The sequence below is a fragment of the Phalangium opilio genome, unplaced genomic scaffold (assembly GCF_054372755.1).
Source record: "Phalangium opilio isolate 3A_F unplaced genomic scaffold, DU_Popi_V2 ptg000002l_1, whole genome shotgun sequence".
NCBI classification, from domain to species: domain Eukaryota; kingdom Metazoa; phylum Arthropoda; class Arachnida; order Opiliones; family Phalangiidae; genus Phalangium; species Phalangium opilio.
In genome coordinates this window covers 710,268-734,741 of record NW_028324144.1, presented here as the reverse complement: position 1 = coordinate 734,741, position 24,474 = coordinate 710,268, and the positions used below count along the sequence as shown (strand labels likewise).

At 38.1% G+C, this 24,474-nt stretch overlaps 4 protein-coding genes across 5 annotated transcripts in view; 3 read left to right on the top strand and 1 right to left on the bottom strand.

The window, feature by feature from the left end:
• LOC149718117 (uncharacterized) overlaps positions 1 to 18,194 on the top strand; it is a 160,483-nt gene extending 142,289 nt beyond the window's left edge. Inside the window, exons 7-26 of the mRNA XM_089860769.1 lie at positions 8,190 to 12,232; positions 12,300 to 12,467; positions 12,530 to 12,646; positions 12,717 to 12,800; positions 12,861 to 12,977; positions 13,047 to 13,180; positions 13,241 to 13,322; positions 13,393 to 13,476; positions 13,545 to 13,633; positions 13,696 to 13,740; positions 14,134 to 14,233; positions 14,930 to 15,040; positions 16,601 to 16,744; positions 16,806 to 16,973; positions 17,036 to 17,152; positions 17,220 to 17,548; positions 17,618 to 17,699; positions 17,766 to 17,849; positions 17,951 to 18,039; positions 18,102 to 18,194. Of these exons, the coding sequence (XP_089716895.1) occupies positions 12,164 to 12,232; positions 12,300 to 12,467; positions 12,530 to 12,646; positions 12,717 to 12,800; positions 12,861 to 12,977; positions 13,047 to 13,180; positions 13,241 to 13,322; positions 13,393 to 13,476; positions 13,545 to 13,633; positions 13,696 to 13,740; positions 14,134 to 14,233; positions 14,930 to 15,040; positions 16,601 to 16,744; positions 16,806 to 16,973; positions 17,036 to 17,152; positions 17,220 to 17,548; positions 17,618 to 17,699; positions 17,766 to 17,849; positions 17,951 to 18,039; positions 18,102 to 18,147 (2,259 nt within the window). The 5' untranslated portion in view covers positions 8,190 to 12,163 and the 3' untranslated portion in view covers positions 18,148 to 18,194. The remainder of the gene's footprint in view (positions 1 to 8,189; positions 12,233 to 12,299; positions 12,468 to 12,529; positions 12,647 to 12,716; positions 12,801 to 12,860; positions 12,978 to 13,046; positions 13,181 to 13,240; positions 13,323 to 13,392; positions 13,477 to 13,544; positions 13,634 to 13,695; positions 13,741 to 14,133; positions 14,234 to 14,929; positions 15,041 to 16,600; positions 16,745 to 16,805; positions 16,974 to 17,035; positions 17,153 to 17,219; positions 17,549 to 17,617; positions 17,700 to 17,765; positions 17,850 to 17,950; positions 18,040 to 18,101) is intronic.
• Positions 13,642 to 16,615, bottom strand: LOC149718118 (glutamate receptor-like). The gene is made up of 7 exons (XM_089867509.1): positions 15,467 to 16,615; positions 15,294 to 15,394; positions 15,148 to 15,235; positions 14,770 to 15,079; positions 14,494 to 14,705; positions 14,147 to 14,436; positions 13,642 to 14,078 (listed from the first exon to the last, which is right to left on the bottom strand). Exons 1-7 carry the CDS (start codon positions 15,527 to 15,529, stop codon positions 13,763 to 13,765), a joined length of 1,380 nt encoding a protein of 459 aa, XP_089723635.1. The 5' UTR covers positions 15,530 to 16,615; the 3' UTR covers positions 13,642 to 13,762.
• A 447-nt stretch (positions 18,195 to 18,641) lies between the features above and the next one.
• On the top strand, positions 18,642 to 20,320 carry LOC149718116 (aldo-keto reductase family 1 member B1-like). Its single transcript, XM_089860760.1, has 9 exons — positions 18,642 to 18,710; positions 18,769 to 18,936; positions 18,995 to 19,111; positions 19,167 to 19,247; positions 19,305 to 19,552; positions 19,619 to 19,700; positions 19,770 to 19,853; positions 19,922 to 20,010; positions 20,076 to 20,320. Exons 1-9 carry the CDS (start codon positions 18,642 to 18,644, stop codon positions 20,119 to 20,121), a joined length of 984 nt encoding a protein of 327 aa, XP_089716886.1. The 3' UTR covers positions 20,122 to 20,320.
• A 64-nt stretch (positions 20,321 to 20,384) lies between these two features.
• On the top strand, positions 20,385 to 21,986 carry LOC149718115 (aldo-keto reductase family 1 member A1-B-like). 2 transcript variants are annotated; one of them, XR_016382570.1, is made up of 8 exons: positions 20,385 to 20,543; positions 20,604 to 20,774; positions 20,833 to 20,949; positions 21,015 to 21,352; positions 21,411 to 21,492; positions 21,566 to 21,649; positions 21,728 to 21,802; positions 21,868 to 21,986. XR_016382570.1 is itself a non-coding variant. In XM_089867511.1 (8 exons), exons 1-8 carry the CDS (start codon positions 20,478 to 20,480, stop codon positions 21,917 to 21,919), a joined length of 999 nt encoding a protein of 332 aa, XP_089723637.1. In that variant the 5' UTR covers positions 20,385 to 20,477; the 3' UTR covers positions 21,920 to 21,986. The 2 variants fall into 2 exon arrangements, 1 of the variants encoding a protein (XP_089723637.1); XM_089867511.1 differs by having other exon boundaries at positions 21,714 to 21,802.
• The last annotated feature ends 2,488 nt before the right edge of the window (positions 21,987 to 24,474 follow it).

Below are 24,474 nucleotides of genomic sequence, written 5' to 3'. Positions count from 1 at the left end.
GTTTCTGATAGAGTCATGGGTTGGTTTCCTCATTTTCATGTTATAGTGTTGAAAGATCTTATACATTTTATACTCGCGTTAAGTTTCTAGTATAACATCCATAAACCTTAAATTAAAAATAAGAAATTCGTTTAATATTTCTACAATTCATTCATTCATTTTTTAGCAAAAACCGTATCTCTATTGAGCTTATATAATTGCTTTATATCGTGCTAGGGGAGGGGTTTAGTCTAAATTTTATTTTATTTCAGTGAGGTAATCTTTTAGTGTTTGCCAGCTATGATTAAATTGTAAAAAAGGACAATACGATATTCTACTATTTTGACACGCTTGTTTTTCTGTTCATCTAACGCGTGTACCCAAATGAAGGACAACGTTTGCAGGGGCGGTAAAATGTTCCTCTGAAACCGCGCGCATTTGCAATTGATTTTGCCAATTTATTATTTGAAAAGACAAAAAAAAAAAAAAATCGCCAATTTTTGGTAAGCCTAACTCCATTATTACGTATTAAGTTATAGTATTTACTCCCTGATTCATTTGGTTTATTTAAACAATACGTAAAAAACCCGTATTACGTTTAATTATTATGAGCGCCTTATGTAATAATAGACGATTGCCTTTAATAGAGATTTTAAGTTAATTATGGAGATTTGGTTTTTCACCGATTATATTATTTGTTTAAGCCTAATTATTTTAGTATATTATCATGAAGTTCTCGCGCGTGTTTAATCATTATGATAGTTAAATAACTTCTAATTAAAATACTTCTATTCTACAGTGTATTTGTACGCCTAAATTAATACTTCTATATAGGAAATTAGCTTTTCTAATGATTTTGTATCTGTGTTAATTTTAGTATTCAAACGGTGTAGGCCTAGATAGTAGATAGATAGCCCCTTTGTAATTTACTATTATAACTTAAGCCTTGGTCCGATGTATTTACGTAGGGACACGTGTTTAGTTTCGAATATTAATTCGGCGATATAGTAACATCGCCTGAGGCTCTTTAGTAACCTTAGAAGGGACCCAAGATTTCTAATAACACCGCTGCTTATTCCATCCAATTCAAGTCTGTAAGTTAAATAAATTTCAGAGGATCCAATGATATTTTAACAGTCCCATAAAACCCTTTTAAGCTGTATTCGCAGGGCAGTACGGCCTTTCTCGTGTTAAGATTATGATAGATTAGACGATGTTAATTATTACTTAGTGCGTGTGGACCCCCAAATTATTTACTCTTGACTCCGACGCGCGTGTGCATATGCGCATGCGCATGCACACGCACGCTTTTTTGTACAATTGCCTATAAAAAACAATTTAGCTCTCTCAAATATCAACCGCCATAAAAAAAATATAAAATTGAATGTATCACGAATTTTTTATGAGCATTGATCACGGAAACCTCGGGGGGTGCACCTCTGATATACTCATTTACAAATAGATTATATTTATTAAAAGGTGGTGTAAAGTAGTCCCCCGCCTTTTACCGCTTTTTAAATGACGTTGGTAGTTAAGGAAGGGGAACAATGGCGTTGAAATGGCCTATTAAGTTTACGTGGGAACTTAGAACCAATTAGCCCGTATAAAAAATTCATATTCTGGGTAACTATAAGCGATATGTTTCACGCCGATCGTGAAATTTATTAAAAGCAACGTGAATGTTTAACCGCGATTGAATCGAGGGTTTAGAAAAAAAACCCGGGTATTATTTTAAAACCACGGCACAAGGGTTTGATTGGAGGTGTTTTTAAATTTATTTAGCAGTTAATTGTACTAATTATCATTCAAAAGTCACCGAAAAAAAAAGATAAATAAAAACTTAAAATGTTTCTCGTAAAATTAATAAAAATTAAATAATAATTTTCAATTTGAAATATATCTTAAAAAAGAAAATAAATTATTTTACCTTTTAAATTCATCAAAATTTAATATTTTAGTGATGGGTTTTGTTAAGTGGGGTTTTTTATTTATGGGTAAAACCCAATAAAACCCGGACATCGTATTAAAGAGTACTTATTCATGGTGAGAAAATTGTAAATGAATTTATATGTCAATATTGAAATCGGATAATTAGCTAAAGGTTATAGGATAGCGTGTTGCATGTTGGGTATATATATTGAACGTATGAAATTGGTAGGACTCCTAGAAATGGTTAATTGATATAGCGTGTCACGTTGTTGGTTGCCGTCGCCGGCGGCCAAAAGCGAGCCATGCCATGGCCAGGGCAGCCTCTACGAAATCGCCTAATGAATTTTGATTGCGCCTTTTGTTGACTCGATCTCGCAACAACGTTCAAACCATTCAATCTCTAAACAAGACCCTATCCGTCCATTCTCCCCTTCCCCCAAAAACCATTAAGCTTAAATTGATAAAACATCGATTGCTAGGCACGATTAGTTCGCGTGCTTTTTATATTGGGGGCGTCCCCCCCCCTCTGTTAATAGATATGCAATTTAGGATTGCATAATTGTTTATATCATTTCTGTATTGTAAATACTAGTACTGAAGTGTTTCCCCGAAAGAAATTTCTATCCTGAGGTCTAGCTTGCTCTCATCTCATCTCGCCCCCGCGGCGGAAAAGGCCTACGGGCCTCGATACTTCCCCGTGCTAAAGGCGACGTACATCCAAGATAGACGGGTAAACCCCAGCCGGCCTAGGGGCATATCCCCTTTGAAAAATCTACAGAACTGATTTAAAATATAACTTTCTAAAGATGATCCTTTTAAAAAGCGCTAATCAGATTATCATTTTAATACTGTATAGGGGGAATTAAGGGTCCATACATGCAGGATATGTATCGTTTCCGAAAACAGTACTTGGGAAGGCGGAAGAGACTAGTACTAGGGCCCCAGCTGGGCATTAATATAAGTTAAATACGTGTGTATTCAGTTAGCGAGTGTTACGTTCTAAACACACACTCGGCCTGTTACGGAAAGCTCTCGTATCGTTACCGAAACTATTCCTATGGTGTCGCCCGAACCCGACAATCGCTGATGGGCTTGCCGGGCAGCTAGCCGCCGACAACCGTCCGTAGCTAGGATATGTCATACGGCTCATACCGAGACCGATGAGAGCGGTTGGTTCTATTCCCTCCATTCATTCAGAGTCGCAATTCCGGTAGGATACGTTCGTTTTCGAATAAACGCCGTGATAGAATTTGATTGCGGAACTCAAAATTTGCATAAGGTTACCTCGAAACGATAACTCGATTACCGCCGCCGCTCTCACAGACGCCGGAGAGAGAGAGAGTTAAGGCTGCTTCTTTCCAGGCCTTAGGCCACAGCAGCCAAGCCTTATTTCCCCCTTTTATACTATATCGGAGCTAGGCCGGGCCGGGCCGGGGTTAAATTCAACGGAGCGTATTTATCCCGCTAACAAATTGTTAGGATGAAGCTTGTGCATGAACCCGTACCGCGCCCTTGCTAACATTTCTTCTTCTTCTTATTCTAGTCTAGCTAAGCGCCTTTCAGAATCGCTAAAAAGCTAGCTAGCTAAAGCCCACCATGCAAGAAGAAGGAATAAGCTATTCCTTAAGTTAAACCCTTATTTGAATTGGACCTCCGCATATATGCTCTTTTTCCTTTTTAAGGAAACAAAGAAGTTCAGGAAAAAAGGATCGATTCTTACAGATTCTATTAAGGAAACTATTTCGGCCTTTTAAATTATAAGTTTAAATGCAGTTTTTTAAATTAACGGATAATTTTATGGGGTAAAGAAAGAGTTAACAGGGTTCGTACGGAATCTGGGTAAGGCAGGGATTTGGAAAATTCGGGAAAAAGTCAGGGATTTGAAGATTTTTCCTTAAAAGTCAGGCATTTCGTTTGGTATATCAAACCATGATTGCTTCGAGAAATGATAAATATGTGCTGCAGGTGTAATTATGAAGTGGGCTCTGGTAAACTAAACACGTACTTAAAATGTTCCCAGGGATATTTTTCCCAAAATTTCGTCAGGGATAAGATGGGAAAAATCAGGGATTTTCAATATAAAAAATTAAAATTACGTATGAATCCTGTAACTTAAGTACTTTAAAAAATAATACTGCATGGGTAATTCAATCTGCCTTAGCTTAAAGATGAAGCGATATTACAGAACAAATTCTAAAGAAGGCACTGACACTTATGTATATTGTTTTTTCCTTATGGTTAAACCGGCCGTCACTAATAACAGTTGTAAGCAGTATATAGTTCGATTGTTACCAGATTATGATATTATGCTAATAACACCCCAATTTGAATTTCTTATGCGTATTAATGATTACTTCATGCAAATTGAAAAACAAAGATTCTTCTGTATAAACAACATTATGAGGGTTGGAATACTTTCTTATAAATGATTGAAATATATACACTCGTAATAAAAGGGTATATAATAGAACTGTCCTACCCCCCGCCGTGTAATCTTATACCATATAACTTGAATTTCCCATGAAGGCAGCGTATCAATCCATGTAGGCATAAATCCAAACCTACATCTTTATTATTATTTTTCTTAAAACATTATTAAATAAAAGTGAATGTAAGTTATCTATTCAATATATGGTCCGGTGGTATCTCTGGGCGCATAACGTCGTATGTCACTATATACCACGGGGTATAGAGTTACGACGTTAGGTCGTTAAGTTAATTTGGTAATTAGGTAGGTATAAAACGGTCTTTTATCGAATTTGTTTCGCTCGGTTGATCTTGAATTTTTTTTCATTTGTCGTATAACTATTAAAGAATTAATCGAGGCGCACCCGCCCCCCCCCCTTGGAACCCCCCGCCCCCCCCCGTCCACCAACTTCCGTTCTTCTTTTTCTTCCCGACATTATAATATCATATTGTACACCACCGCAACCATGGACCTTTTCTACCAATAACTCCGTTTGTACTTTCTCCAGGCTTCTGTCAATGTTAGGTGTAAGGCAAGGAGATTACTGTGGTCGAAATAGCCCATGCATCTTTGGTTAGTTTCATTATTATTGTGATTGGTAATTCACGCTGGATGATTTCGGCAAGTTGGCGTGACTCTTTCGGGAGTGTATTAAGGACTTCTCCGTTTCACCTGCCAACTTTTAAATGCCCATCTATTGTCAAGGTTCTACCTTTTCCCAACCCCCATCTCATGAAGTTTTGCAGTCATATTGTCAAATATTAATACCTATCCCTTTTCACCGGCCAAAGACAGTAAGAACTTCGTAAATATTATGTGTGCACTAGAGAAATTGCTTCCTTAACCCCTTTTTCTTAACTTTAACCGCGCATGCGCTTCAGGGTTGGCAGAAATTTGTTATTAGAGCATCTCCTGCATTAATTCAGGTTTGAAACTGAATCGAACAGAATACTACAAGCTTTTCATTCTGTTGTTGTAGATAGTGCTTGAATTGCACTGGCAACACTTGTCTGCGCATTTTAGCTTGGCCTCATGGTGTAAATGGTATCAATCATCCTAATCAGAATTAACTATGTATATATTTAATGGTTTGAAAACCCAACCGGTAAATCTTGAAAACTATAGATACATATGCCTATATCTTGTTGAACTAATACTGTTCCTGTATAATAAAATAAGAATTATATAAGAGAATACAATACTTTAAATTAAATATAAGAACACAACGCCTTTCTCAAATATTGAATTTTTCAAAAACAAAACAAAAGGTTTATAAGCCAACCCTAAGATATTTTTCGACGGAACATTTTGAACCAGCATATTATACCATTTGAGATTCTTAGTTAAATTACTCGAAAACCGGTTTTTTAAATACGGATTTTATGGGAAATCCAAACCGCTTAAAGAGTATGCTGTAAACTTTGTAACAGTTTTTATTGTTATTGTTCATAACAAAACACCCATATTCTTTTATTTAAAATTTAAATAAACGCGCTCTTAACAGGTGTGTGTGCTTGGGCGTTAATTGCGAAGCACCGACTGTGAAGGCGCGCAGGTGCAACAATAAAAAAAAAACCTCAAAACCTCAATCGCGCACCTAAAAGAGAGAGAAATAAAATAAAACCGCCTTTTTACTTTTTACAAAAAACTAAATAAACCCATTCATTAATTCCTCAGATATTCATTGACATTCCTATGAATAAAAGTTGAAATATGAACAAAACTCCATCACCAGATGTGACCTATCCACTCTTAAATGGTTGACGAAGAGATGTATCTGTTTCATGGTAGTGCATAAGTTTATAAGTTCCATAAGTATAACACTAGCTATACTTCGTAATGCTACTGAGAGACTTACAGCTCGAGCTAGTTTGAGAACGACGATTGACTACACTCGGTGGTGGTTAATTTTGCATGCAGAACCAAGTTCCATCTAAGTCCTATTTAGTCTGAACTTACTAAGCCGCCTTTGACAGCAGCGCCCCACTCACCAGGCCTCCCTCGCTTTACCCTGAATCTATGACCTACCTACCTCACTCCCTCACTTCAAAATTACAAGCTCCAGTTTCTAAGTTACCAGACATTAACAAACTTATGGAAGGAACATATCTTCTTATGACTTTACTTCAGGTGAGGGTCTTCTCTAGTAAATTATAGGTACCATTTTGGGTATTGTTTAGTACACCAGTATTAGATAATTGGTTTGTGGCTTACCGTCTAGGGCCGGGGGTGCCGCGGTGTGACAAAATCGCGTGACGAGGAAAATCGTCTGCTCAACGGAGTTTGACGCCATCATTGGCGCGGCCTATAGCTTACTCGCGAGGGCGGTAAGTAAACCGCGCTCAATTATTACGAAAGGAGAAAGTTAGCGTAATCCAAGTTAAAAGTTAACACGCAGTCGAGTCAATCTTCCGTGAATTAAATTTTTCTCGCGTTCTTTTTTGTATTATAGTTATGCGCTAATGGCACATACCCCTCTTGCTAGTATTGAAATCTACGTGATTTTAATATAAGATGCCATTAATCTTTTGCGGAGACACCCGGGGAATCGTTAATTTAATAATTGCATTCGGAATTACCTTAAGAGTCGCGTTTCCACCTGCACCTGCAATAACAGCAACAGTACTAGATTTTTTCCATAAAAATTCTAAGACTTATTAGCATACCCCTGAATGTCTGTATTGTCTTTGAATATTAACCGCGTATTTAATTACGCTTAAAGTCTATCATTTGAGGTTTTTATTACTTTAGTTTAAAACTTTTTATAATTAAGGTTTCCAAACTTTCAATAACTTGAAAATATGAACATTTATCAAATAATTATCAGTTTAGTTAAATCGAAATTTAAGTAGGTTACTAAGGTTACGTATTTGCACGCTACTATGTCCCTAAAACGGTTTACTCGCGCATATTTCTTTGGTTCTGTTATCTGTCAGAAGCGTATCTGTCCATGAACATGGCTAGCGATACTAATAAGGTGTTTAAGAATAAGAATCGAGGGGCTAACCACTCGGAAACACCCTGTACACCGATTATGATTACACGTAATCATTTCAGCAGGCTTGGGTGTTTAGCGCAGTCAAAGGTACAGCCGTGTATGTACACCGATTACGCTAAGTGAGTAGCCCCTCGATAAAGAATAAACGCGGTAAAAATCTTTAATTCAATAACAGTATCATTAGGAAATGGCGTTCATTTTTGACAAATCATTATGATCGGGAGACGAATTTCCTTGTCTTAAAAGTTGTACCGTCTATTGTAAAAAGCGAAGGCATGGTAAACAATTCAACCTTGATTCGATGATGTTATTGTTAACGTGAAAATTAATGATTGTTTCTAATAAGGATTATTTATTACTCAATTCTCAAAGGAGGAAATTAATAGCGTATTTTTTTATTATAATTTGATGAGATTTCTGTGGTAGATAGTTTTGGGGAAACAATGTTCAACGTTAATACCGCTTATTCAATTGTGTATTTACATGTGACACACACAGCACACGCAAATTGGGTTCGGGTTTTAACTAATTTGAATTACTTTCGAATTATCATACTGTCCTTGGCTTGGTTATGAGGAAAGACGATTGTTTGTAACTGTATATTTTAAAATATACAATATCATTAGTACATGGAGACAGTATAGAGGTTTCAAATGATTTTCCATAGCCAATTAATGTTTTACAACAAGTGACGAAACTTTATTCGCATGCAGCTAACCCTTTGCCCCCAATGTATGTGTTTGAGTTGATCCGTTACTTGCCATGAGGCGAAAATAACAGACGTTCGGAATTACTTTTTCCGTATTAACTTTCTAGGAAATGGAGCGTACTGTTCTTTCCGTTTTTCCCCGCGGAAGGGAGGACAGGGTTTTGTCTTCGGCAGCTAGCTAGGGCCAAGATAAACAAAGCCATCAGCACCACCAAGGGTGCGACGAAGAGCTCTCTCTTGCCACGCAGGCTCAACAAACAATTCCAGAGTAAAGATCCTAGCTCCGTCAACTATATGTGTTCGGATTTGTCATTATCTTCAACGACTATAGAGTCTATATAGAGCTATAGGAAGCAAAAACTAAGGCAAAATATTGGGGGCTATAATCCGGGGGTATTAGCCCCCAGAAACAATATACTCCCCAACCAAACTCTTTCCGGATCGAGCATCATCGAGCTAGATAAACTAAATATTGTATTACCACTATAAGTTTCCGAGTACTGACAGTCCCGTTCAATTACTCCATAAGACTAAGGCACTCGAGGGAAGACACTGCCATTAGTGTATAACCGTCATGTCTCTTCATTGTACATTTCCTAAAAGTTTGTTATGTTTTCTTTTCTTACGAATCTTTAAAAGTTGTTTAACAGATTGTCGTGGGAACGACCAGCATCTTGCCCCCGGCCGCCCCCTGGAAACACGATATCAGGCCTTAGGGTCGAAACGTCTTAAAGGTCAAGGGTTAGAGAATCGAGACTATATTTTAAAAGGGGTTAAGTAAGTGTAAGTCCTTGATAACTTCCGGTATAAGAATCTTAAGGGGACGGACGTAATTGGAATGTTTTAATTGTCTTTGGGTAAGCCGAAGCACCAAAAAGGTATAATGGGTGGGACGGGAAAGTCATGACGACCTTGACGAAGGTCTAGATATCCTAGCTGAGAACAGAATGGCAAAGGATTTTACACGATCCGTAAATGGTACACACAGAGATAGAGAGTGTAAGTCTTCTGGCGCGTGCGGAGCTGGGCCATTTCCTTAGCTGGAGGACAAACTTAATTAGAACCGTGTAACCGAGAAGAATCGCGTGTTGGACATTCATCGCTATCAATGCCCGTGGCATTCATTCATTCATTGTACAAAAAAAGGGTGTGTATGTGTATTTGCCATGAGACATCTATAACAGGATGCTACGTACATCATCTTCATTCGATATTAAGGTATTACTAACCGAATTTTGTCTTCTTAAGACAATGATGCCGACACGCTTATAACTTCGCTTTTAAAGAGACAGACCCGTTCTCATTGGTAATTATTACACCGGTAATAGGTTAGTATTACAATGTCATAGATACGGTAATGCGAACCGGTCTCCCCTGTAAAAGAATATCTCATTAAATATACTTATTAAAGCAAAAAGAAATGCGTTATTGCAAGTCAAAGAAAAAAAAATTGACTTGGTTCGCGTGCTCGCTGCTTGGCGAAAGGGAATCGCCTTGGAGCACGCATTTCTTAATCACTGGTTTCGAGTGTCGCTCGAGAAATAAATATAGTCGAGTCCCCTCCCTGGAAACAATGCATTTCGTTTTCAAAGAAAAAAATACATGTGTCGTCCCATCGCGTGATAACATTACGACGAGGGAGATACAACAGAAGGCTCTAGGGTTATAAGAGAATCTTAATAGAGTGTATATCTAGATACCTGGGAGCCTCCTAATATATATTTCAAATAAGGGGGAGAAGGGGAAGGGGTTTAATGGCTCCCGCTTCGGTTTTTTTTAACGATAGTTTTGCGGTTTCTCTCGATTCGAGGCCATGAACGGCGGAAGTCAACCCGCGCGCCCTGAAACGTTTAACTATTTAATAATCTAATGATCATCGTTTAACCAAAAACCCACGGGAAAATAAATTTCAAACCAGTTACTTAGTTAGCTTCGAATAACTATAATGTCTACTGGTATAATAATTGCTGCTAAATTCTTATCAACTCTGCCTATGGTTTTATGAAATTTCGTTATTATTGAAATATTGTTCGGCCCAACCAAGATGTAAGCAAGCATGCTGGACTCGCATTAATAACTAATCTGTCCTGGTTAGATAATGGAGCTGCAGTGCATGCATGCCGTGGTGGTCATCGTCCAGTCCACTCTACCTGGAAAAACTCATTTCCGGCGCGTGCATACCACCACCCACCCATCACAACGGACAACGGCCCAGGACACGCGTCCACTCTCGCGTGATCTGTATTTATATCTTCCGTCGAGGTCACTTTTGTCCGCTATCTTCATTAAATTACAACCGAATCATTAGAAAAACACCGTTTCGCCTTCGGACTTCCAAATGAGTAGTAGGTGGTCAAGATAATGGTTGTAGGCGGACGGGGAGGGATACTTACGTATAAAAGTCGATTCTGACAGTGAGTTAGAAATTTAGCCGTGTGTTGGAGATGTCAACTCTATCACGTACGGTTGAGAGATGTCAATAGAAGTAGTACGGGCTCTAGTACTTGTCTCTCGCTCTGTTCCCAAAGCCCTCGACATCTCTTGTACCGTAAATCAGTCGCGCTTGACAAGACTAGACTACTTTCTTTCGAAATGGGATTAGCATTGGGTATTCTTTCGCCCCCTACTATTTCGTCGTGGAGCGAGTTCGATTGGAAGACTCTTCTTCTTCTCGCTTCGAAATCACTCGATGAGTATTTTCCGCTCTGACGACTTTGTGACGTTTTCGCGAGTAAACAAAACAATTGAACGCACCCAATCCCCCCCTCTTTCCATAAGTTCTCCCCCCCACACCTCCTTCAATCTCGAGTCAACACGCATTTCGATTGAATTGTCTATTGCCAGTTTATAGAAAAAGAAAATGACATCTTAATGTCAAAAAATATCAATCAAAACTATTTCAATCAACTCTTAAATGTCTCAGATTAAATGGCAGCTAGTAAATCACTTCGGTGGAGCTAGAGCTGAAATTTTACTGTGCCTATTTAATTCGAGGGGGTAACCACTAACCGTGATGGAGACGTGGAAAGATACGTTCCTTACCACGCAATGTTCAAAGTGTTCTTTCTACTAAGTGACCATTTACTTACGTGTCACTGCATATAGTTGACATGGGGATAGTAGAGTAGAAAAACCTTAGGTTTTTCCCTCCAAAAACATCTGGAATCCGACGAATTCGGAAAAGTTGCGTTTTCTCTGTTGTTGGCCGCGCCATCTATTGTGAGGATTATGAACTAGTGCCTCTTACTACTTTTAAGTAGCTACTTGGATTTGATATTTGAAATTAACTTTAATACGTGACTCCTTGAAAAGTAAATACCTGCCAAAATTTGTGGATTAATTTAATCTATTTTTTAAGTGTGGATTTGATATTACGCCGCCAGAGGGCGGTAAAGTAGTTTAGTCTTTGGAGGGAAAATCGAACCCTCTTTCTCTTCATGGATGGGGAAAAGATCGAAACATTGATCGAAGATTTAATCCGCGCTCGATTTTAATAAAAATTCGTGGTTAAAAGTACGATGAGCTTTGATTAAAATATCTTCTGTCTTACGGGTTCCTTTCATTAAGACTGAAGAATATCAATGACTTACTTCGGGCCAAGTTCCGGATCAACGACAGAAGACGTAAGGTGAGTAAAGAATCCATAATCCTAATCTTTTAAGACCGTCGCTCACCAAATAAATTATCGGTGTTCGACGGGCTTTATGATTAACCCCTCCCACACGCTAAACGACTCGTTTTTTTGGGACGGCCCCCCTGGGGAGGGGGGGGGTCAGATTAAATACTTGGGTTGGGAAATTACTCGAGTATTTCCAATCTTCATTAAGCACGGTTTTCTGAAAGATGTGAAATAGTGTAACGAATAGACGTGCCTATTATTTGCTGACTATAAAAGCCATATATTAAAGCCTTGAAAGAAAATAAGAAGAAACTTTGACGAAGTTTTCGAAGTAGTTAAGCTTACATCATTCTCAAATGGGGATCCGAAGGTCAAACACATTTTATCATTTTACGTCTGCGATTAAAATACAACTGTTTTAACGGTCTACCACCGCCACCCGCAGTTGGAGTTTAGACTTCGATGGCTTCGTATTCCGTTAAATTGCGTTCGGGGGCCCTAATGCCCATGATAGGCCTAGGAACCTCTAAAGTAGGTACACCCTCTAATTGGTCAACAACAACAAAAAATAAATAATGACGTCATTGATTAATATAAGGCGGCGGAAGATGAAATTCGGAATTCAGTTTTGAAATGTTTGGAAATCGGGTATCGTCATATCGATACCGCTTACACTTACGGCAGTGAAAAGGCCATAGGTCAAGCGCTAAAAATCGCCTTTGAAAAAGGCATCGTCCAAAGAAACGAGTTGTTTATAAATACTAAAGTATTCCTTCGAAATGACCTTCCTGAGAAATTGGTTTTATTATAAACACACGTTGTTTTCAGCTACCATTTAATGGTCATCGACCGGACAAAGTCCGCCATTTCTTTAACCAATCTTTGGAAGCCTTGGGGGTCAATTACGTTGACCTGTATTTGATCCATTGGCCAGTGCCTACAAAGGTAAGCGCGGTTATGGTAATTTAGTTTCGCTAAAAGCTGACCGCGTCCGTCCACTCTTGCCCCATTCTAGTACGTGTCCGATGGAGATTTTTTCCCCCGTGACGAAAATGGACAATTACTTACCGATGATATTGACCATTACGAGACTTGGAAGGTAAAACATGTACGAATAGGCTTAATTCGAGATAAAATCTGCGAAACTCTTCGTAAATAGGTTATGGAATCTTTGGTGCAAGAAGGGTTGGTCAAGAGTTTGGGTGTGTCAAATTTTAATTCGAAACAGTTGAAAAGTTTATACGAAAAAGCCAAAATAAAGCCGGCTAATTTGCAAGTTAGTAGATTGGGGTTGACATATTACCTTCCTGATACGTGGCAGGTTTAATTTAGTTGTTTACCATAGATCGAATGCCACGTTTATTTGCAACAAGATAAACTCTTTCATTTATGTCGTCAACTGGGAATTAGCGTCACCGCTTACGCTCCATTGGCTTCCCCCGCCTTTGCTCAACGTGTCGCCGAAAAACATTCTGATCCGTGAGCTGAATATATTAATCCCAATTAAATTAAAAAAATTAATAACTGTTCATTAATTAGTACACTCCTCGAATATCCCGTTCTCTTGGAGGACGTGGTTTTGAAAAAAATCGCCCATAATCGCGGCAAATCCGTCGCTCAGGTGAAAACAAAATTACTTTAAACTTATTAATTAATTTAATGTAATGCTAATTTTAAATTAAAATTTAAAGATCGCCATGAGATTCCTGGTTCAAAGAGGAATCGCCGTTATCCCTAAAAGCGTCAATCCTATTAGATTAAAAGAAAATTTCCAGGTACTTTTAATCGTAATTAAATTAAGTTCGATATGATTTAATGAAATGAAATGAATTAAATTGTAAAGATCTTCGACTTTGATTTAACCGAAGAGGAAATGAATGAAATCAAGAAACTGGATCGCTCCCTTCGTTATTTCAGTGTATCTTATTTAAAGTAAGTTAACGGAGTTAATTTTAATTAATTAAACTTCAATTTTACATTAATTAATATTACAGGGACTACAATAATCATCCTCAATATCCATTTAAAGAAGACTTTTAAATAGTCTTTGTACCGCGTTCGTTAACGTTTAGGGCTGGTAATAAACGCCAATGTAACAATTCTCAGAATTGATTCGACGAATTTTTCTTCCTTCAACCTGGAAAACATTCCTTGTTCCCTTGATTTGCATATTTGATAGACTAATCTCTCCAGAAACAACGCGATGGTGGCCAGAAATAGACCTCCAATCCAGGTGTAGAAGATGCCTTTTATGTCCCTGTACAGTAAAGGGTCCTTGCCTTCCTCTTTGACGGTCACTCTCAAACACGATTCGGCTTCGCGGAAAATTGACCCAATTATCTCCTTCATGATGGCCGCCTCCCAGAAAACTAGAATACTATTAAAATAAACATAGCACCGTCATTAATTCAATTATTAACCCCTTTAAACAGTGTTCTTACGTACTCGTGGTTGATGCCATCCTTCAGAGAAAAAGGTAAGTCCTTACTCCACGCCATGGCCAAAGATTTGGGACTTCCGGGTATTGGGACGGTATGGTAAAAGCAGGGCTCGTGTTGTTCCATGCGTTTAGAAAGCATGTTGAATATAGTGAATTTGTCAGTTAGGACAACCGCTTTCTTGTTTTGGACGCGTTCCATCAATGGACGTTTATCGAATTCGGACAGGGGAACGAAAGAGTTGTCTTTCTTCATCATCAAGGTGTAAAGATCTCTGATCAATGGGTCCGGGTGTTCCTTAATTTGTAAAAGCGGTTAATTTCGGTACTTGGATGTGAATCAGTAATTTATTACTTTGAGCCATTGTTCGTAAGAAGAGTCTTTAGAAACGACCAAGTCAATGTCGGGGTACTTGAGGAGATCGATTACTCGTCCAATGGGATGGGCGTTCTCGTCTCTCATTAGGAGACTGACGAGATTGCAGCCGAAGGTCGAAACCATGACGGTCGAGGACAGTAACCAAAATGTCAGTAAGAACCTGTTGTCCATCTTTAAACGCGTCACGCCTGAAATGAAACCACGGATTATTTAACCCCAAATAATTACCATGATGAGGTAATGGTCAGTTACTTTGTCGAAATTCGATGGAAAAATATTTCCAAAGTCCATCAAAGTAGACTTTGAGCCGGGATGTCGGGGGGTGTTTCGCCATGGCGGAGGTGTGAACGGTTTCCACCAAACTGATAACGACCCACGAAAGTACCAAGACGACCCAAACGGTGGCCGATAGGACCAGCAAATACGAATACTGAGCGTCATTGGATTTAACTTGTTGCCAAACCAACATCCGATTGTTTTCCAGAGCGATGGGGTTGCTGAAGTCAACCGTTTCCATCCGACGGTAAGTTTGCGTCAAGGGACCAGCGGCGATGTCCGATTCCTGCGTGAAAAAACCATACCCAAAATATCAACAATAATCTGTGGGGGGGAATTCGGGTAAGTACGTACTTGTCTTTGTATCATTCCGATGACACCCGACCATGTACCATTTCTCAAGGACCCAAACACTCTCTCTCGGGAGAGACTGATCGAGTAACTGTTAGAAAAAACCAGAGGTCAAGCTTGAACCTTGAATACATATGATAAGCGCAAACCTGATATTTAATCTTGCTGATAAGCTATCCAGTAGTATTTTCATGGGTCCACTTACAATGACTTGACCTTCGTGAAGCTTGACCTCTATCCACGGGATCCACTAGAATGAAATGCAATAAAATCAAAAATTATATTTATATTACATAAAAAGAATTATGAGATATGAAATCACTTCTTCGACGGCGATTCTGAGATGACAGCTACCATTGTAGATATGTCCGCAGTTAGGCGTCATACTCTCTTCTCTGAAGACCTGTAATCTTTTTCGGCCACTTGCCGAGAAGATGCTACTTCATTATTAATCCAAGTTTTCTAAGAAACAATGTTAGGCTCTATTCATTTTCGTGTAACTTGAGCAGGTGGCCTTCTTTGAGACCTCACCGATACCTCTGTACTGGAGACACACTCATTAATATTGATCTATCTCAGCATGTGCTAGGTATAGTTAGTGACCCCCGTAGACATTTGTTTAAAGGGATAATAGCGTTCAACTTTGCGTCTTTTCTATTTTATGGTAGTAGAAATTAAACGTGTGTTAGTATCCCTTGAATGTTTTTTTCTAAAAATAGCTTGTCTTTTTATAAAATTCATGATTTGAAAGAGATATCGTGTTGATGGATTATTGTCTCTCATACGACTTGACTATTAACAATCCAAAAATAAAGGTCACTCGTGGTCAGCATGTACTTTTAATATTGAATTTAAAAGTTAACCCGTTTTTACGTTACTTCCAAGGTTGTAATTCTACTTGAAGCTTGCAATTCGCTGAAACTTTAGCTACAATTTATCGCTTAAAACGGCTGGATTTATTTACTTCTACATAATCTATACTAAAGGCCTTTTCAGACGATGAAAGCTTTGAATCATTTAGGTGAGGCAAGTTGAGTTGACGTGTGAACAGAAGTTTTACAAGTTGAATCACCAAATTAAAAATTGATCACTGACCAATTATCGCTGACTCATGTTTTTGACCCATCTAGTTTAGTCAAAAGTTGTATCGTCTGAAAAGGCCTTAAGAAGTCTTCAACAATAGAAAATTGATTGCCGTTTTATCCAATTGAGCTTATCGTAATTCAAAGATTAGTTCGTCTGTGTGTGTGGTCCTTAAAATCTTATCTTTGGAATAACATTTTTATCTGCAACGAGTCGTATTCTAAATTAATAGCGGATTTTTATTTTTGATTAAATAGTGGGTGTATGTAAAAATATAGATATTTTTCGCAGCGTCATTTACGTAAACAGCTGTACGACGTAGACGCTTTGATACAAGTACGTAACGCGAGAAGCCGGCCGGCAAATTTGATAGAGAGAGAGAGAAAACTCAGAGCGTCATTTTAAAATCAGAAATCACTTTGAACGTGTTGTTGTACTCGTTAACATGTCTTTTAACCAGGGTCTTAAATTGCGATCGGGGGCCAATATGCCTATTTTGGGGCTTGGTACCTTCATGGTAAGTAAGATTCAAGATGTACGTAACAAATAGACGTTTAACGCGTCAGAGAACATTGCAGTGTTCCGAACAGGAAGTAATTGGATCCGTTTTGAAAGCATTGGAAGTTGGGTATAGACATATTGACACCGCTTTTGCCTATAAAAATGAGAAGGCCATTGGAGAGGCGTTGCAGGTGGCGTTCAAGAAGGGGCTTCTCACTAGAGAGGAGCTTTTCGTCACCACCAAGGTATGGCGCTAGTACTTAACAATTACTTTCTGGGGTGTTTAAATAATAATTCTCTTTTCCAGTTGCCATGTAACGGACATCAACCGGATAAAGTTGAACACTTTCTTAAAAAGTCTTTGCAAGACTTGCAGTTGTCTTACGTTGACCTCTACTTGGTTCATACGCCAATCCCCTTCAAAGTAAGTCAGTTATTTAACGTTAATTTAATATTTTATTTATAACTAATTTAATTTATTTTAACTTTAGCATAAAACCGACGGAGAATTGTTCACCGTTGAGAACGGCGTGTACCAATTCGACGATGTCGACCACGTAACTACTTGGAAGGCCATGGAAGCCATGGTAGACGCTGGACTAGCCAAGGACATTGGCGTCTCCAACTTCAACAGTCAACAACTGAAGAAGGTTTACGACAACGCCAGAATCAAACCATCCAACAATCAAATCGAATGCCATATCTTCCTGCAACAAGAGAAATTGCACGAATATTGCAAAGAACTTGGAGTGACCGTCACGGCCTACGCTCCTTTTGGTTCTCCCGGTCTCAAGGCATGGAGGAAGAAGATTATGAACGTGTAAGATTGTTTTACGTCATGACAACCCTTAATCTAAAGTACCTTACGACTTAAGAATGATTTCATTAGGGATGTGCCAGAAAATCCATCCGTTTTGGACAACGATGTCTTAGTTGAAATTGCTGAGAAACATAAAAAGACCAGCGCTCAGGTACCGTCCCAAGTATTTAATAGTTAGGCCTACCAATTAGGGATACTTAAGTCAATTTTTGAATAGGTTGCCTTGCGTTGGTTGCTTCAACGAGACATCATCGTCATACCAAAGAGTACCAATGAAAATCGTATTGTGCAAAACGCTCAAGTAAGTTGATTAGTTGACCTATCCCCCTTCATCTTATCTTAGCAACCTTAATTGGGCCAAAAATGAAAGCTTATCAATATGGGATAATTAATCAATTTTAGATCTTCGACTTTGAACTGAGTGAAGACGAAATGAAAAAAATTCGATCTCTAGATTCAGGCAAACGATTTTTCAGCTTTGACTTCGTTCCGTAAGTTTTATCCGTAATGTCCGACACCTCGGATAACTAAATTAACTTCATTTTAATTACAGGGATATTTCTAAAAATCCTTTCTTCCCTTATAATATTGAATATTAAATTGTAATTAAAAATCAAATAAAACAAACATAACTGTTGTGACTTTATTTACTTAATTTTTATCAAAATAATTAATTAAGCGGGTAAAATAAGCCAGTACTAATCAATTCCTCTCACTTTCCTCTTTCCTATACTTACTTTTCACCGCCCCCTTGTCAAATAACATCACGTGAACACCACCGCTATCTTTTATCCTTGAAAATTAGAACTTAACTTTGTCTGCCAAACATAGTATCGTTATCTTTTCAAGGTTAATATATACCGGTTCTTTAAAAACGGCCTGTCAGCTGGAACTTTAAATATCGGGTTGTTTTTAAAGGTATTTTATTTTTCTCGTAAGAAACCAGAAATTGTTTCTTTCAAAATGAACGAATTCACTGTGGAAATAGGTTAATTATATATTCAAAGAACCGAATTAAATTTTCGTAACGTCGGTTAGAATTCTTTCTAACTCATTCTCGCGTTGAATTCCGACTTGGAAACTTGTGCTTAAGATGTCCGAGTACGCCTTAAAATTACGTTCAGGGGCCTTAATGCCTCAACTGGGTCTTGGAACTCTTATGGCAAGTACTTGCACCAGAAAACGGGGTTTCAATAACAACGTGATTTTGTTACTTATAGGCTAAGGAACAAGAGATTAAGGATGCGGTCTTGAAAGCGTTAGAAGTTGGTTACCGTCATATTGACACGGCTTATATGTACGGGAACGAATCGGCCATTGGTCAAGCTCTAATCGAAGCCTTCCAAAAGGGAATTTTGAAACGAGAAGAGCTCTTCATTACCACAAAGGTATTTACCGTTTATCTAAGCTCACCGGACGGTACTTAGCATCCATTCCAAACCTTAGTTACCACCTAATGGTCACCGTCCCGATCTGGTTCGCCACTTTCTCGAGTCATCCTTGAAGAAGCTTCAGTTGGATTACGTGGATCTGTATCTCGTTCATACGCCAGTGGGTTTCAAAGTAAGTACTTGTGAACAATCGGAGAGGGATTAGTATTGAAGGTCTTCAATCATAGCACGTGACCGATGACGAAACCTTCCCGGTTGAAGACGGCGTCGGACTGTTCTACGAAAATGACTTGCTCTCTACTTGGAAGGTAAGTACTTGAAGTGTATGGAAGTAATTATGTTATTGAATCGCCGTTACTTAAAAGGAAATGGAGGCGTGTTGCTTGGCAGGGTTGGCCAAGGATATCGGCGTGTCAAATTTTAACAGTGAACAATTGAAGCTTGTTTGCGACAACGCCCGTATTCAACCTTCCAACAATCAAGTGGAATGCCACGTTTATTTGCAACAGAAGAAACTTTTTTATTTCTGTCGAGAACGTGGCGTGACCATCACGGCTTACGCGCCCTTCGGATCACCCATGGTACGCGAATGGGGCAAGAAGACCTTCAACAAGTAAGTATTTCAATTGAACCCATCCCAGATAGATAAATTAAATACTCGTCTCCTCTCCGTAATTAGGGATCTACCGGAACAACCGACTGTTTTGGAGAACCCGATTCTGGCCGAAATTGGCAAGAAGTATAATAAAACCAGCGCCCAGGTATTTGTACTTATCATTTAAGTCTTCTTGATAATTAATGAACGATTTAATCGGCCTGTTTACTTACAGGTGGCTTTGAGATGGACCATTCAACGGGGAATGATCGTCATCCCAAAGAGTTCATCACCGGCCAGAATTGAACAAAATTTCCAAGTATGTTCTATATTTAGATCCTCAATGTTTGTTCTTGAACTAATGATTGTGGATATGACGTCGTTTAGGTCTTCGATTTTAAACTTTCGAGTGAAGATATGTCTAAAATATCGACTCAAGATCAAGGGATTAGATTCTTCAAGGGTGACTTTATCAAGTAAGTGACCCCACCCCTTCATAACCTTGACCTTTTACTCTAAAATATTTCATTCGTTGTTTCAGAGGCGCTACTGAACATTCAAACTATCCTTACAATATCGAATTTTAAATACGTCATAAAATTATAAATATTTTAGAATTATATATATATTTTAATATGAAAAAGTATCTTGTAGACTTGTTCTTCTTTTCTTAGAACTTAGGCCTACAAACTGGTCCTCAAAGGGAGAATAAAGTCAAATTAAGAGTGTAAGACTGCAACTGTCTTGACTCTTGCGAAATGGTTAAAGAATGAAGTAAATAAATGGACTTGTTTTTTCAAATACATATATTTTAGTTCGAAAAAAACGTTTTTTTCTGTTATCTTGATGATGGCGAGTTTACTCAGGTCCCTGCTGAGTTTAAAATTCAAGGTCAGTGCCTTTCCTCCAAAATTTTCACTTTTCTTCAGTTCTCTCCAGGGATATGTCGCGGGTAAAACTACTAGCATCGGGCTCTCTTATGCCCACAGTGGGCCTTGGCACCTTTATGGTAAGCGAGTACCTTTTATTTATATTGAAAAAAAATTGTTGTAAACATGATTTTAAAAAGACATCAGAACCAGAGCTAGTCAAAGAGACAATCCTAAAGGCCATAGAAGTCGGGTATCGTCATATTGACACCGCTTATGTTTATGGTAATGAAGGACACATCGGAGATGCCTTAGAAATGGCCTTCCAACGAGGAATGGTCAAGCGAGAGGATATGTTTATCGTTACGAAGGTATTTGTTGGTAAACATGCACCGAAGATAATGTTAATTAACCCCATCACGGGTTTAGCTACCGTGTCATGGTCATCAACCAGATAAAGTGGGCCATTTCTTGCGCCAATCTTTGTCTCAATTGAAATTAGACTACGTGGATATGTATTTGATTCATCAACCACTTAGCATGAAGGTAGATTTACGAGAATGTAGTTGAAAACCCCAGGAGGCAAGGCTCATTACTTTAAATTGGAACAGTACGTCAAGGACTCTGAACCATTTCCAACCGACCCCGAAGATAATGGGCGTTTCTTGTACGAGGACATTGATCACGTGCTCACTTGGAAGGAAATGGAGAAGATGGTTGATCAGGGATTGGTTAAGAATATTGGTTTGTCCAATTTCAACAGCGCGCAAGTACAAAGGGTGTATGACGCGGCTAGGATTAAGCCGGCTTGTCTTCAAGTCGAATGTCATCTATACTTGCAACAATGGAAGCTACAGGATTTTTGCAAAGGCTTAGGAATGACCTTGACAGCCTACGCCCCCTTTGGATCGCCTCAACTGATCCCTTACATCAAAGCCATCTGGAAAAGGTAATTGCACCACTTGCCTCCCGTTCAATTGTCATTTTTAATAAGTTGTACCGTTTAGGGAACTTCCCGAAAACCCCAAAGTACTGGAGGACCCAATATTTAAAGAATTGTGCCAAAAATATAATAAGACCCCCGCTCAGGTAGGGGTTTTTAATGTTATTATGTTTTGGAATATTTGCTAATGATGTCTGTCCGTCCGTTCTCAAATTCCAGATTTCTTTGCGTTGGTTAAATCAAAGAGGCATCGTGGTAATTCCAAAGAGTTCAAATGAGGATAGAATCAAGCAGAATTTACAAGTATGTATTTAGTTTTGTCTAAACACGATTAACTTTAATTACCTTATTTTTTGTTTTCACTTAGATTTTTGATTTTAGTTTAACCTCTGAAGAGATTGATTTATTAAAAAAAGTCGATAAAGGATTGCGATTCTACAATTTTATCCTGTCGGAGTAGGTCTTGCGTTAATTACTTTAATTAAGTTTAATTAGGATTAACTAAATTATTATAATTTTAGGGATTCCCTTAAACAACAGAGTTATCCTTTTGGACCAGACGTTGAATATTAAGATATTAGATTGATGTTAATTTTAATTAACTTTATCAATAAATAAAGCCTTGATTTCATTCGTACAATCGATATTTATTAATAAAGAAATCGATCGATCGATCGATCCACAAATGTGTTTCATTCTCCAATATTGTTTATATTAATTCTTGCCGTGAAAATCCATCTTTGAGAGGGCGCTAGCTGCCTGAAGAAGTATTTTGTTTACTTAAATTGAAATAAACTTAAGTATTAGCCTTAAAAGTAATAATGAATATTAATTAATATTATTTAAATCTTCAATTTCATAATTTAAATGTAACAGGTTTATTTTTAATTTACTGTTTCATGTTTTCAGCATAGATGGAGCAACGGCGGTGGAGAATTATTTTCCCACCAAAGCAGTCGACGCTGAGACAGTCGCGGAGGTAGGTTCGAAGTGGACGAGGATCTCTTTCAACGTTAATTTCTGAAGTTTATCTTATTTAATTAATGTCATTAACTTAATTTCAACGAAATAGTTGTAAATTACGGCCTAAATTTAGTATGGACAAGTGTGACTCCCAATATTTTACGAAGATAAGTGCAAAATGAAGATCAGGCTGATCAGCACGACATAGCCGAGGCTTAGCGAAGAGAGGGAAATGGATATGGAAATGTCATGGGTCTGGTAAGCCTAATTTTCAAACCATTTCGTAAGCTTAAACATAGTTTATTAAGGTAATTAACAACGGCAACTGTTTAATTAAGTCTTTATTGAATAAACACGGTCGAAATTGGTTATGAATAAATTAGAAACCTGTTCGGAGTAGGCCTTTTTCTTAACCCACCTTTAAAAAAATAGGTCTAGACACGTTTGATCCCGTTTTTTTGGCGGGTAACCGGGTTTAGACTTTGTTACGTCATATTGTAAATTGATTACATGGAATTTTAGATAAATTAATATCTACATTAAAAGAAATCACTTTATTGCTAGAAATACACAATGAATTCAAATTAAATTTTTATGCAAGGTTTTCTTTTTTTTTTAAACCCTCTGGTTTTTGGGGAGTTATTGTGGGGAAACTTTACAGAAATCAGTGATGGATAGTAACTTAATGATTGTTATAAGGGCTTACTCCCTGATGTACCCTATCTTGAGGAAGGGGAACACCCCCCCACCAGTCCCCCCCCTTTCCAAGAAGTAAAGTAATTCATTATCTCGGAATTTGGAGACGAAATAACGTCTTAAGAAAAGGGATTTGATCTCATCTTCTTCTCTCGCCCCCTCCCCCCCGGCGTTAACCCCCCCCCCACGATGGAAGACAGTGGGAATCCAAGATGGAAAAAAGTTTCTTTTAGCGAGAAATAATAATGAGTGAATAACAAAGGCTTAAGTAGGTTTCTCTCCCTGATAAAGGAGCAGGAGGGGGCTCTATCCCCTTGCCCCCCCCTGACTGGGAGTTAATAAAAAACTCTTTACTTCATGTAAAGGGGGGATGAAAACTAGAGGATTTATTTCTCAGGTAACGAAGGTTACTTCTTCTAATAGGCAACCCTCCCCCCATTACTGTCCAATGGGCTTTCGGGTAGGGGGGGCTCATCCCCTCTCCCCATCGTTATTCACGTTTCGACGGTTTTTGTAACCCCCCCCCCCCTCATTATCTCTACATAGTTACGCTTCATTATTTACTCTTCAAATAAGCCCCCCTTTCTGTTTAAAAGACATGGTTTATTTTTTATTTTAGTCTCCTTTTTAGTAGACCATATGACGTCATGTCACCGGCTTTATATTTATAGCGGCATTAATTTACGCGATAAATTCGGAAAATTAAAACATACATAGCATAAATTGTTACTAAAATTGATTTCGTAATCGGTTTAGTAAAGGCATCAAAGGGGGATACCCCCTCTTCCCCCCGCCACTCCACGCCCCCCCCGGGGGAGAAATATTTTAAAATCGGAACTGAATATAATGAAATATTTAAATTTTGAATACGTTTATTACCAGACGAGTTTGCGAATTCAAAAATGAAAGGTTTAGGCATAGAAATCAACAAACATTTGCAAATCCAGGAATAAATTAAATTTGGAATGAGAGGGAGGAGAGACGGTGTAAGGTACGGGTGGGAGACAAGGCTTAGCGACCAGGGAAATTCCTCTGCTTTACGAGAGATACGTTGTAACTACTACATTCGAATTATAAATACAAGGGAAAATAGCTTAGAGAATTAGAGAGAGATTTTTATATCTTGTTTTATTAAATAATTTGAGAACTATACTATAGTCTGTCTGGGAAAAAATTAAACGCCGTATTTGTATTTATACATTTAAGTTAATGGAAAGAAATATTTAAAATAATATAATCTGATTTCCAGAAAAATTGACAAAATCTTGAATTTTAAAATATTTAGGTTACCTTTAAAAATATTACGAAATATCTTCTAAACCTTAACTTGTTTAAAAACGGTAAGCTACGTGAAGTGAAAAAGCCTCGAATTTAATTCACTTCTTTATAAACATTGATTTAAAATGTATAAAAACATTTCAGTGAAAAGGGTCCCTCCCACTCTTCCTTTTTGATTAAATTTCTTATAG